The sequence below is a fragment of the Amblyraja radiata genome, chromosome 4, assembly GCF_010909765.2.
Source record: "Amblyraja radiata isolate CabotCenter1 chromosome 4, sAmbRad1.1.pri, whole genome shotgun sequence".
Taxonomy (NCBI): domain Eukaryota; kingdom Metazoa; phylum Chordata; class Chondrichthyes; order Rajiformes; family Rajidae; genus Amblyraja; species Amblyraja radiata.
Window position 1 is genome coordinate 76,128,880 of NC_045959.1, and position 13,450 is coordinate 76,142,329.

Below are 13,450 nucleotides of genomic sequence, written 5' to 3' on the forward strand. Positions count from 1 at the left end.
AAGGATGTGCCTTGGTCTACCCAAAATTGTTTGTTTTCTTGCACAATCATCAACGGCAGTATTGCTGCATTGAATACGCAAGAGTATGTGTGGTGGGATAAACAGACGCCTGATGCAGTGCTACAAAGCTATGGGGAAGATCACAACAAAGGGCCTCCCATTGCATACTGAGGGACTGGACCTGTGTAAATGTTCCTGGACTTATTGCTCATAGAACATTTATGAAAGAAAAATTGTCCACGCTATCAGGTAAAAATGAAGCAAATGGAATGGTACGTCTTCTGCTGTGAATGGTGACAGAAGGAAGTGCTAAGTTTTTTTAATTTACAAATTTTATAAACAAAGTACAGTTACAATTACCTAATTCTGAAGAAGTGTAATCAGCTATGATCCAAGGAAAGACAGGATACTGAGATAAATCATTACAGCTGCGGTCAGCCAGATTATTGAGGTGCAGCAGATACTGATAATTTGAGAAATGTCCTCTTTGCCACTGTAGCATATAGCTTTCAGCTGTCTGTTCAGTAATGTGATTTTCTGTAGAACAAAATGTTAATGGAAAACAACAGTTAGATACTTCCAAAATATAATTAAAAACCAGTTCCTGTAAGGGAATTATTTCTGTATTGGAGTGATACAGTGTGGAAACAGGCCCTTCAGCCCAACTTGCCCACACCGGCCAACAATGTCTCAGCTACACTAGTCCCACTTGCCTGCGCTTGGTCCATATCCCTCCAAACCTGTCCTATCCATTAACCTGTCTAACTGCTTCTTAAACGATGGGATAGTCCCAGCCTCAACTACCTCCTCTGGCAGCTTGTTCCATACACCCACCACCCTTTGTGTGAAAAAGTTCCCCCTCTAATTCCTATTAACTCTTTTCCCCTCCACCTTGAACCTATGTTCTCTGGTCCTCGATTCCCCTACTTTGGGCAAGAGACTCTGTGCATTTACCCGATCTATTCCTCTCATGATTTTGTAACCTCTATAAGATCGCCCCTCATCCTCCTGCGCTCCAAGGAATAGAGACCCAGCCTACTCAACCTCTCCCTATAGCTCACACCCTCTAGTCCTGGCAACATCCTTGTAAATCTTTTCTGAACCCTTTCAAGCTTGACAATATCTTTCCTATAACATGGTGCCCAGAACTGAACACAATATTCTAAATGCGGTTTCACCAACGTCTTATACAACTGCAACATGACCACCTAACTTCTATACTCAATACTCTGACTGATGAAGGCCAATGTGCCAAAAGCCTTTTTGACCAGCCTTTTATCTACCTGACTCAACTAATTATTTTAAATGATATGCAATTTGGAGACAAAAATTAATGAAAACCATTATTTGTTTTAAATTTGAACATATTTACACTTAATCTCAGTTTGCTTCTGGTACATTTTTAGTAATTTGACTTTAGCTATTATCTATTCTACTCTTTATTTCTGTCACGAGGTTAAGTACTCCAAAGTACAAATAACAAAGTGTTGGAAATCTGCAATAAAAATTCCAAATGTTGAAAATGCTTAGCAGATCAGGCAATAAATATAGAGGGAGAAACAAAATTAATATTTTAGGTCCTTCCCATCAGCTGCCAGCAATGAGCATAGACCTGACTATCTGGGTTAGAGTAATTACAGCAAGTCTGCATACAGTGGAGCTATTCATTAACTTTCAGCAATCAATACTGAGCATTAATTCAGCTACAGTACTGTGCAGTGCAACATTTAACAATTTCTTTATACCAGCTGCCCTAAATGACCATGAACAGTTTAGTTTAGTTTATAGATACAGCACAAAAACAGGCCCTTCAGCCCAGCAAGGCCACGGCGACCAGTGATCCCTGCACATCAACACTATCCTGCACACACTAGGGACAACTAATAATTTTACCAAGCCTATTAACCTACAAACCTGTACGTCTTTGGTGTGAAAACCAGAGCACCCGGAGAAAATCCACGCAGGTCATGGGGAGAATATACAAACTCCGTAATCAGGCAGGCAGCACCCGTAATCAGGATCGAACCAGGGTAGATGGCGCTCTAACGCTATGCCACTGTGCTGCCCTCAACAGTGTTCATACAAAGAGTTAGGTTTCCACGATTATTTTTGTAACAAGATGTCACATATGACAAATCATACTAAAGTACAAATTCAATGTACCAAATTCATTTGCTATGCTATAATAACTTATTATACTTATTTATTTAAAATAGCATTCATATGCAAAAATACTATAGCACAGTCTAAGGATGACTATCACTTGAATTATGATTTTTTATTTGAAAATTGTGCCCAGTTTTCTCGTAGATTTGGAAGAAAACTGGTCAGAATTTCTTCCTTCTGCATTGATATCTATATTCACAATTAAGTGGAAAAATGCATAGCAAATTTGGAATCAACTGACCTAAAAATGTTGCAATATAGTAATAGAGTTCATCACGGTCTTTGGAGTTGTAAAATTTCAAGTAGATATCAGAACAAAGATCATTTTCTGTGCAAAATATCTCAAGACCCTAAAGGAAAAACAGATTGAAGTGGGGAAAAAAAATGAGTTAACTTTCATTATATTAAAACTCAATCTACCCATATGCACCAAATTTAGTGGTACAGAGGGGGAAACAGGCACACCAAGCCCATGCCAGCCATTGATCAGCCACTCACACTAGTTCCATGTTGCCCACCTTCCTCATCCACTCCATACACATAAGGGACAATTTACTCCAAACCCTTATGACTTGGGGATGCGGGAGGAGACTGGAACACCTGGAGGAAACCCAGACGATCATAAGGAGAACATGCAAACTCCACACAGACAGCACCCAAGGTCAGGATTGAACCTGGGTCTCTGGCCTTTTGAGGCACAGAACGACCAGCTGTGTTGCAATGTTGACTCAATATTCTATAACTTCCACCGACCTGGTGAAGTCAGAGTATTGGCCTCCTATAAGATGTCCATCTCACTCTACTATCAATGATATAAGAAATATATTACATTGAGTGACCACTCCATGTTTTCCAATCTATAAATATATTTTGATGCACACCAATTGTAATGTTCCAAAATGAGCCAAAATCAATCAAATAAATTCAATTAACATTCAATTACTCACCAAAGGTTTTAATCCATGACGTCTTTTGTAAATGCGCCTCACGTCGTGCAACATTATTTGTACCACTGTCTCCTAAAATACATAATGGAGTAATAATACAAAGTTTGTTGGGCATTTAGAATTGGGTAGTTGTATCAGGGGAAAAAAAATACTGATCTCTTGTACCTGGAAGATCTTTGCTCGAAAGACTTATTTCTTTGATATCTTACTACAATAAAAGTTTAATCGTCCCAACATTATTGACAAATGCACATCACACATACTTTGTGGTGTGAAGTATGTGAGGTGGTGCAAAGCTGCTGCGAGCACAAGTACCACCCAAAAAATGTACAGGCCATGCCTGCAGCATCTTCCAAATCCATGACCTCTACTACTAAGGACAATGCAACAGGCACAGTTTTCCCCCTAAGTTACACATTATCTGAGAGGGAAAAATACTATTCACTGCTATGATAGTGCCTTCCCATGAAAAACCACATCTGCTCAAGGAAACAGCTCAACACCACATTCAAGACCAGTAAAGAATGAACAATAAATGATGGCCTTGCCAGCAATCCCCAGGCTTTCAAACAAATTTAAAATAACATATTGCAATCATTCTCAATTATGCATGATAGGATTCTACTCAGTTTGTCAAATATTTTTTTTTAAATTACACCACACATATAATTCAGGAACTTTAGTAGAAAATGAATTTCTTTAAACACGTGAAATGAAACAGATGGCCGTGTTCATTAAATGTAACTACCTGAATTCCTTGCAGAGTAAACTGCATAACCTGAAACATGATACTGTGAATAAGTACTATTGTAGTTACTCCTTATTCAGCACCATTTCAGGACCTTATGAAAATGTCACTCTAATGTCAGCTAAATATCCCTGAGACCCATTTTTCAATTATTACAAAATTAATTGGTTATTGGAAAATGTAATTCTGAAATTGTTACAAGTGAATCAGTACAAGTGAATTTTATAAAAAGGACAAATAATTCCAATAAATCCAAATTATAATTCCAATGGGTTCATTTACGACAGATTTAAAACAATATACTGCAAAGCAATAGTTAACTGGACAAGGCCATTGCCATGGTAATAAATTGGCTCTGTTTGGTTTGGATAATGTGTGCCAGGTACTTCAAATGCTGCATCAGCTGCTACTGATTAAATCTGGCGTTTTTGGTCTGCATGACATAAGAATTGCTCTACCAGACAGAAAAAAACATGTCACAATTTTTTTAAGACAGCAAAAAAAAGGGTTAAAAGATTATATGCATGACATCAAGAATTGAGGAGTCAATCAGATTATAAGCAAAGTATTAAATGCAAAAAGTATGCAACTTACTGGATAGCTATTCAGAGGCTGGAAATATAAGTTTTGATCTGTGATGCAGACGTGCCCTGGGTTAGATACCAAAGGGGTGACCATTTCAGCCTCACATTCCATGTGCGGCCTTTCAGTAACACTTTGGAATCTATAACAGACTGATTGGTCAAAAAGAGGAAAGGGAACAATACAAGCCGAAAAAGTAATGTGTTTAATAACAAAATAAAACATAAGTTATACAATACGAATCATAAAACTGTTATCGCTATCTTTGAACTTTTGTCCTCTTTACATTTTCCAGATGTTTTGGGAGAATGTATTCTAAAATTGATTTGGCTAAAGTTTATGGAGGATACAAAATTGGAGCAGTCAAGGGATCACCAAAGTAATCGAGTTTAAAGTGAACAAAAGGGATAACTGTTTCATCAACAGAAGGGCCAAAGTGAGGTAGATGGAAGTTAATGATCTAGATGGAAATTGTAACATGGCATTCACAGTTTTGTTCAAGGTCAAACACCAAACTTGATTGAGGGTTATGGCTCAGGGTTTAATTAAGGCAAGTGATTGGAGTATGTGCGACCAAACCCATCAACATCAGTTCTCCAAACAGATAAGGAAAAAGGAGGAAGTTTTATTCTGTTCAAGAAGGAACTGCAGATGCTGGAAGATCGAAGGTACACAAAAATGCTGGAGAAACTGAGCGGGTGCAGCAGCATCTATGGAGCGAAGGAAATAGGCGACGTTTCGGGCCGAAACCCTTCTTCAGACTGGATCATAAATTCTTTAATGCTTTCAAATTCCTATCATCTTCAAACGTTTCATAAAATGCTATGATCAAGTATTTCCTGCTTGAAAAAAGCTCCATTAGAATCAGTAACTATGCTTTAGTAGACAATTTCAATTTCTATTATTTAATTGCACTTCCGCTAGTAAAGCATTTGTGATAAAATAACTGCCCAATAACTATGGCGAGCCTAATACACTCAGCAAATAGGCACAGTACTGCTACAATGTAGCTGCCCCAGCACCAATAACACTGCTGTGTGGAGTTTGCACATTCGTCCTTTGACTAGATAAGTCTCCTGGGTGCTCCAGTTTCCTTCCAAATCCTGAAACGGAGTTAATTGGCTACTGTAACAAACTCCTAGTATAGGAGGCCAATGTGAAGATTGGGTAAGCATGAATGGGAATGAGAGAGAGAATAGATTGCAGGGAAGTAGAAGATGGGATTGTTCTGAGACCGTTCTGAATGGGCCAAAAAAGCCTCCTGCAATAAAGTAATAACTAAAGATAAAAATATGAAACAATGTTAGAACATACTGTTCAAGAGTTACTTCACTAAAAATCTGAAAAATTTCATTCCAATCCTGCATTTTTCAGTACAAAACTACATTCAGTAGATATAATAAGAAAGAACATTACACATCTCGTGTACTTAACATATAATACCTGTTTTTATCAAATGAAGTTCGAGCCAATCGAGACTGCAAAATGGCTGTGACCTATGGGAAGATGGGGGACAGAGAAAGAAAATAAGGAAAACTTCATACATATTGAAAATATCGCTAAATATTTTAATTTTAATTAAATGAAACAATAAGGAATGGTCTAATTTTGCAGTTTTAGTAAAACAAAAGCACATGCAGTTAAATCTTAATGTGATCTCTGACCATTTCACCTTTTCCATCAGGTGTTAGTTCAAGATCTTTAGCTTTTAACTACAACGGAATCATCGTGGAAGGTAGACACAAATTGCTGGAATAACAGCGGGACAGGCAGCATCTCTGGAGAGAAGGAATATGTGACGTTTCGGGTCGAGACCCTTCTTCAGGAATCATCATGGAGATTGAACAGCAACCTCATTGAAGAATTTTCCACAAGCAAAACAAGTGAAAAAAACATTTTAAACAGAAGTTTAATTACAAACCAGGAAAGGAAATTATGATTTACATACTCATTAGTGTAACAGAGCTAAACAGGTTTGTCAATCACTAGATACAGCCTAAAAACTATATTAAAACCAACCTCAAGTAAAACAACACTTTTGTAGAGGTCTAACAGCTCATAAATCCTTTAAAGTTTTGTCCAGATCACTGATTTCTGTAGGTCATGCTAAAGATGGTTACAAAAGAGCAAACTGTTCATAGAAGCATGAAATTACTGACAGGGGCTTCTGGATTTCGATGAGCCTTTGACATTATTTTTTGAAAACAGTCCTTTGGGATTGAGGATGACTTGCTTAGCTTTTACTCCAGTTTTGAGAATTCCTAGGTGACCGATGATGTCAATGTGGGAATTGCAAAGCTTTTTTTGTTTTTACCAATGAGGTTGGAGATGCCTGACTGGGTGGTTATGTGCTCCCAATGTATAAATCCAAGGTTCACATTACTGTCTCAAGTACTCTTACACTTTGAGCAGTCATAGGCTGGGGATTCTCAAGAGTCAGTGGGCTGGTGTATTTTACATGGACATTTTAAGCTTTACCTCATTCTGGGTATCTCTTTCCATAATGAACTCAGTTTAAATAAGAGCCTTCGTTATTTCTTCTATTTTAAATTACAGGCTCTGTTGTTTTACACTGCAAATTCCAACACTGTGAAAAGGAAGTTTTTTTTTCCTCCCACACACTTTACTAAAATTTACAATCACACATACATTTATTATATTTCCAACTGAACACAAATGTAATGATCAATTTAAGAATTCATGTTCATTTGAATTGGTTTACTGTTGAGATTCCCAACAGCCTGCTATCCACATCTTGTATGTTAAGTTCACCTGAACAGAGCTAAAAATAAGGTTAAAAAAAAATATTTAAAAAGTGCACAAATCCCTTACCATTGCAATTTGGTCTGCCATTTTATCCAACTGAGAAGCTCTGTGAAGCTATGAAAAGACAATTATCAATTTTAGAAGATTCATTTTACAAGAAATCACAATCTAAACTTTTTTTTAAAATAAATTGTTAAGAATAAGAAAATAGTTTCAAAGATTTAGCAACACTTGCTAATCGTCATCACTTGGAGCTTATCCGTAAGAAGTTTTCGCTTTTGCCAGATTCTTTCAATCATTATGCTTTGGTGCTTTCATGTGTCTCATTAAGAGCAAGGTTCTGAAGGGAACTTTTTGATTGTCTACGCATTTATTTCTGGGTCCGACTAATGTTGATCATGATATGGAGGTCAATGGTCTACTAAAGCCAAAGTTGGAGAGGTGCTTGAAGCCTCCACATAAAGAGTACTAGACATAGTGGGACCCGTTGGGTCCCATATTCACACGGGAGGGATGGTCCCCCAACGCAATATTCCACCTCTCCACCATTTCCAATATAGGTGACCAGTGAGGTGAGGGGGGGGGGGTGTTCTGGAGCGCTAGTATGAGTGTTGTGGGCCGAAGGCACTGGTGTCCAGAGGGCTAGTATGAACATTGTGGGCCGATTGGATTCTTGGGCTGGCAGCTCAGTCACTCAGGCCTGGTGGGCGGGCAGCTCAGTCACTCGGGCCTGGTGGGCTGGCAGCTCAGTCACTCGGGCCTGGTGGGCAGGCAGCTCAGTCACTCGGGCCTAGTGGGCAGGCAGCTCAGTCACTCGGGCCTGGTGGGCTGGCAGCTCAGTCATTCAGGGCTGGTGGGCTGGCAGCTCAATTAGTCAGGGCTGGTGGGCTGGCAGCTCAGTTACTCAGGGCTGGTAGATCAGTCACTCGTGGCTGGTTGGCTGACAGTTCACTCACGGCTATTCCTTGAAATTTCATTTCAGGCAGAGTGCAGGCCACCAAATTCAATTTCATAGCATTTCAAGCAGAGTGCAGGCCACCAAATTCAATTTCAGAGCATTTCTAGCAGAGTGCAGGCCACAAAATTCAATTTCATAGCATTTCAAGCAGAGTGCAGGCCACCAAATTGCCAAACAACTCATTGCATTTTCATTAAGGGCTAACAAATCATTTATTGCAAGTACATTGCAGACTCGCAGTTCAGATGATTCACAGCTTAGAATCACAGTTGTGAACTCTCCCTCGCGATCTTCCAGAGTGACTGACTCACGTCCAGGCATCTGGGGTTTTATAGTCCTGCCCCCCCCCCCCCCGGAAAGGGGCGTTACCTTCATTGTGGTGATTGACAGTTGAGAGGACCAATTAGCTGATCTCTAGATATTTTTAACACTCATAACTTTTTTATTTTTCATCGATTGGAAAAATCCTCGAGGCTGTCTTAGCGGAGGAGGACTGTGAGCAACATGGCCAGAAATCATAGCGATATATGGTAGTGTTTATTCTAAAATCAATATACAGCACAGACAGGAAGTGGTCAAGATGAGACTTTTAGTAGCAATGTTACAAAATTTTGAGATTTAAAAAATCAAGTCTGTAATTTATCCCATCAGATAAAGCATAAAAAGAAGTTTAATTTGACATCTAATTCACTTTCATATCTTCAGTATTAAAAAAGTTATGGCCCCTTTCATACTCGGAAATTAGCATCTTGTTCCCTTGTAGCGGCACCATACGTGGTGAATAAAGGTGAGACGTCAGGCCGGTTCAAAGAGTCATTTATTCAGTGGTGACACGTTAGGTGGTGCGCTAACTATAATACAATGTTGCTGTAGCTGAGCGAGGTTGTTATCTCGGGCTCAGCTACCTGTTGACTTCTCAAGGTCTCGCGGTGAGAGACCTTTAGTACCAGGACACTCCCTCTAGCCCATGACGTCACGTGCCCGCCCTCGTATCTCCTGACGAGGGTTCGAGCATGAGTGGCCCGTGTTTAGGCTCACGCCACAGGACCCCCCCCAGAACCGGAGGAAGGAATAGAATGGTCGAGGGCGGCTCCTGCATGTGGGTCGGGGACACCCCGGGCGAGAGTCCGGATGGAGGCTCCACGGGCGCAGTGACGCTCTGCGTGGGCGATCCCGAGGTACCGAGGGGTGCGAGAGGACCGATGCAGAAGCCGCCGGACGGAAGAGACACAGTCGCATCTCCTCGACCAACGAAGGGAGAGTGTCCTTCAGTTAGTTAATGGAAAGGATACTTATGAGATAATATATATAAGCATCTGGATAAACAGGGTCTGATTAGGAACAGTCAACATGGATTTGTGCCTGGTAGGTCATGTTTGACTAATCTTCTTGAATTTTTTGAAGAGGTTACTCGGGAAATTGATGAGGGTAAAGCAGTGGATGTTGTATATATGGACTTCAGTAAGGCCTTTGACAAGGTTCCTCACGGAAGGTTGCTTAAGAAGGTTCAATTGTTGGGTATTAATGGTGGAGTAGCAAGATGGATTCAACAGTGGCTGAATGGGAGATGCCAGAGAGTAATGGTGGATGGTTGTTTGTCAGGTTGGAGGCCAGTGACTAGTGGGGTGCCACAGGGATCTGTGTTGGGTCCACTGTTGTTTGTCATGTACATCAATGATCTGGATGATGGTGTGGTAAATTGGATTAGTAAGTATGCAGATGATACTAAGATAGGTGGGGTTGTGGATAATGAAGTAGATTTTCAAAGTCTACAGAGAGATTTATGCCAGTTGGAAGAGTGGGCTGAAAGATGGCAGATGGAGTTTAATGCTGATAAGTGTGAGGTGCTACATCTTGGCAGGACAAATCAAAATAGGAAGTACATGGTAAATGGTAGGGAATTGAAGAATGCAGGTGAACAGAGGGATCTGGGAATAACTGTGCACAGTTCCCTGAAAGTGGAATCTCATGTAGATAGGGTGGTAAAGAAAGCTTTTGGTGTGCTGGCCTTTATAAATCAGAGCATTGAGTATAGAAGTTGGGATGTAATGTTAAAATTGTACAAGGCATTGGTGAGGCCAATTCTGGAGTATGGTGTACAATTTTGGTCGCCTAATTATAGGAAGGATGTCAACAAAATAGAGAGAGTACAGAGGAGATTTACTAGAATGTTGCCTGGGTTTCAGCAACTAAGTTACAGAGAAAGGTTGAACAAGTTAGGGCTTTATTCTTTGGAGCGCAGAAGGTTAAGGGGGGACTTGATAGAGGTCTTTAAAATGATGAGAGGGATAGACAGAGTTGATGTGGATAAGCTTTTCCCACTGAGAGTAGGGAAGATTCAAACAAGGGGACATGACTTGAGAATTAAGGGACAGAAGTTTAGGGGTAACATGAGGGGAACTTCTTTACTCAGAGAGTGGTGGCTGTGTGGAATGAGCTTCCAGTGAAGGTGGTGGAGGCAGGTTCGTTTTTATCATTTAAAAATAAATTGGATAGTTATATGGACGGGAAAGGAATGGAGGGTTATGGTCTGAGCGCAGGTATATGGGACTAGGGGAGAATACGTGTTCGGCACGGTCTAGAAGGGCCGAGATGGCCTGTTTCCGTGCTGTAATTGTTATATGGTTATATGGTCCTGTGAAAACGGCCCCCAGCTACGATGAGGGGAAAAAAAGAGATAAAATAAACAAAACAATTCCTGAACCGGGCGTGGAAAAGCAGTGAACACAAAATGAACAGTGACAAGACAAATTACAGTGTAATCAGTGTCCAAAGTTCAAATTGTCCATAGTGCAGTATAGTGTTGCAGTAAGAGCCTCTGGCCTGAATGTGGCGCTGCAACCGGTGCTCAGGCTGCAGTGACGGCATCCGGCTGGAAGGTGGCGCTGTGAACGGCGGTGAGGCTGCAATGACGGCATCCGGCTGGAAGGTGGCGCTGTGACGGCGGTGAGGCTGCAGCGACGGCAGCCGACCTGACGATGGCGCTGTTGCCGGTGGTCATGCTGCAGGGACGGCATCCGGCCGGAAGGTGGCGCTGTGGACGGTAAGTTTGTGAGTTCAAGTTTCTCTTCCGGCCGGCCGCGGCGGCCATGTTTGTAGTCGCGCGGCCGCTTGTTTCAGGCAGCCGCGGTGGCCATTTTGCCGGGCGGCTGAAGCGGACTTCGCCAGCGATTGAATCCCTGGGATGGACAGGCAGCCAGCACCCAGGGATCTTCAGAGTCCATGCCGGTGAGGTGAAGAAGGGCATCTTCGGCAGGCGCCCCAGGTAAGCCCGAGCTATCGGGTGGCTAGGCCATGGGCAGCGGCCGGCCTGTTGCGGTGCCGGGTCTGCCGGTGAGGTGCAGGGTGTGGAGCCGTGGCCGCGGCGAGGCCTGTTGCGGTGCCGGGTCTGCAGCCGTGTCCGCGGGGAGGCCCGGTGCGGTGCAGGTGAGGTGAGGCCGGGGCAGGGCCTGGAGCCGTGTCTGCGGGGAGGCCCGGTGCGGTGCAGGGTGTGGGCCTAGCCCGTTGTCGGGAGCGGGAGAGCGGCAGGTACTCTCTCTCTGCTCCCAGGGCCGTCGGGCGTGCGTCGGCGTTGCTCTGTGTGTGGGCAGGAGACTGCTACGCTTGCAGCTCCTGCAGCAGCTGGTGGAGCAGCGACGGCTGGTAATACCTCTCCGCTCCGGTGGTCGGCTCCGGGCAGGTAATGCGGGGGAGCTCAACGGCCGTCACACAAGGCCGCCTGCCCCGTTGCCGAGGAGCGGGAGAGCGGAAGCAGCGGCGGCTTCTCAGCTCCGGTGAGCAGCAGCTGGTGGGGAAGCGCCGGCATACCTCACTGCAGGGCCAGGTTGGCTGCAGTGTCGTTCTGCAGGCCTGGGCAGCCGGCTGCAGACATCAGGTCTCCCGAGGCTGCGTGCTTCAGTAGAGTCCAAATTTCAATTCGGACAGTCGGGGGTCACCAGTGTAGCGGCACCATACGTGGTGAATAAAGGTGAGACGTCAGGCCGCTTCTAAGAGTCATTTATTCAGTGGTGACACGTTAGGTGGTGCGTTAACTATAATACAATGTTGCTGTAGCTGAGCGAGGTTGTTATCTCAGGCTCAGCTACCTGTTAACTTCTCAAGGTCTCGTGGTGAGAGACCTTTAGTACCAGGACACTCCCTCTAGCCCATGACGTCACGTGCCCGCCCTCGTATCTCCTGACGAGGGTTCGAGCATGAGTGGCCCGTGTTTAGGCTGACGCCACACCCTATTGATTTTCCATTGACTTAACACAAAAGCTGTGATCAAGGACAGTGAAATGGCCATAACTTTATTAAAAATTAAGAGAACTGAAAGATATTTTCAGTTATTATAGATTGAAGCATTCTGAAACAAATATTAAACAATCTTACTTGGGTGACCTGAAATTAAAGCATATAATTAGTTAGTTACCCAATTGTAGCTAATTCCAAAATTCAATTACTAGATCTAAACATCTATCCATTTCTTAAGGAAAGATTAACATTTTTAAATAGCCTAAGTGTCCAAAGAAGATTCACACAAGAATTCACAATAAAACATGACTTTTAAATCTCATTGACATTAATTTATAGGCCAAATGGAAGGGATTTAGTGTTCAATTGCTGTAAATTAATGGCCATTTAAATCAGCTTGCAAGTGGGATTCTGTGGAACGCGCTGGTTTGGAACGCTGCCATTGCGGTGAATTAGAAGCTCATATGGCATGAAAAACAGTGCGGGATTGAATGGGCCCCCAAGTCAGCTACTCTCAACATAATTTTGTATAAAGGGATCTTAAGAAGCCCTTTTTAATGTAAAAATAAACAACCTACCTTGCCTTGTCCCCTACATGAGATCCGTCCCGTTGTCGGGGTTCGCGGCTTTAGAGGATGATTTTTAATCTACTCTAACAATTAAATAACTCAATTTAGTTTAAAAATACCTGCAGTGAACGAATTTCGCAGCGATTTTTCGTCAGCAACTAAGTAAGCTAAACAACATCGATTTCAACAGCCTAGAGAAAATCGCGTTTTAAACCCGCCCCCCTCTCAAAGGCGCCAAAGTCGCGCACACGGGCAGCGGCAGAACTGCAGCGCCGCTGAAGGTAAGTTTTGCAACATACCTACTTTTAGTTATATAGACGTAATGATTGACTCGGTGGTTAATCAGATTGGGTATTTCATTTGAGATTTGTCTAAAACCTTAACTTTTAACAAAATTCCAAGGATTTATAATGATATCCAATAAATCACTTGTTCATTATTGAGGTGCACAACTAATTTCTGAGCTGTGCTATTAACATTA

At 42.4% G+C, this 13,450-nt stretch overlaps 1 protein-coding gene across 1 annotated transcript in view; it reads right to left on the reverse strand.

Moving 5' to 3' along the window:
- nsmaf (neutral sphingomyelinase activation associated factor) overlaps positions 1-13,450 on the reverse strand; it is a 93,067-nt gene that overhangs the window by 55,670 nt on the left and 23,947 nt on the right. The window contains exons 8-13 of the mRNA XM_033019769.1: positions 7,276-7,323; positions 5,887-5,939; positions 4,456-4,585; positions 3,114-3,185; positions 2,408-2,516; positions 361-537 (exon numbers count right to left, since the gene is read on the reverse strand). Of these exons, the coding sequence (XP_032875660.1) occupies positions 361-537; positions 2,408-2,516; positions 3,114-3,185; positions 4,456-4,585; positions 5,887-5,939; positions 7,276-7,323 (589 nt within the window). The remainder of the gene's footprint in view (positions 1-360; positions 538-2,407; positions 2,517-3,113; positions 3,186-4,455; positions 4,586-5,886; positions 5,940-7,275; positions 7,324-13,450) is intronic.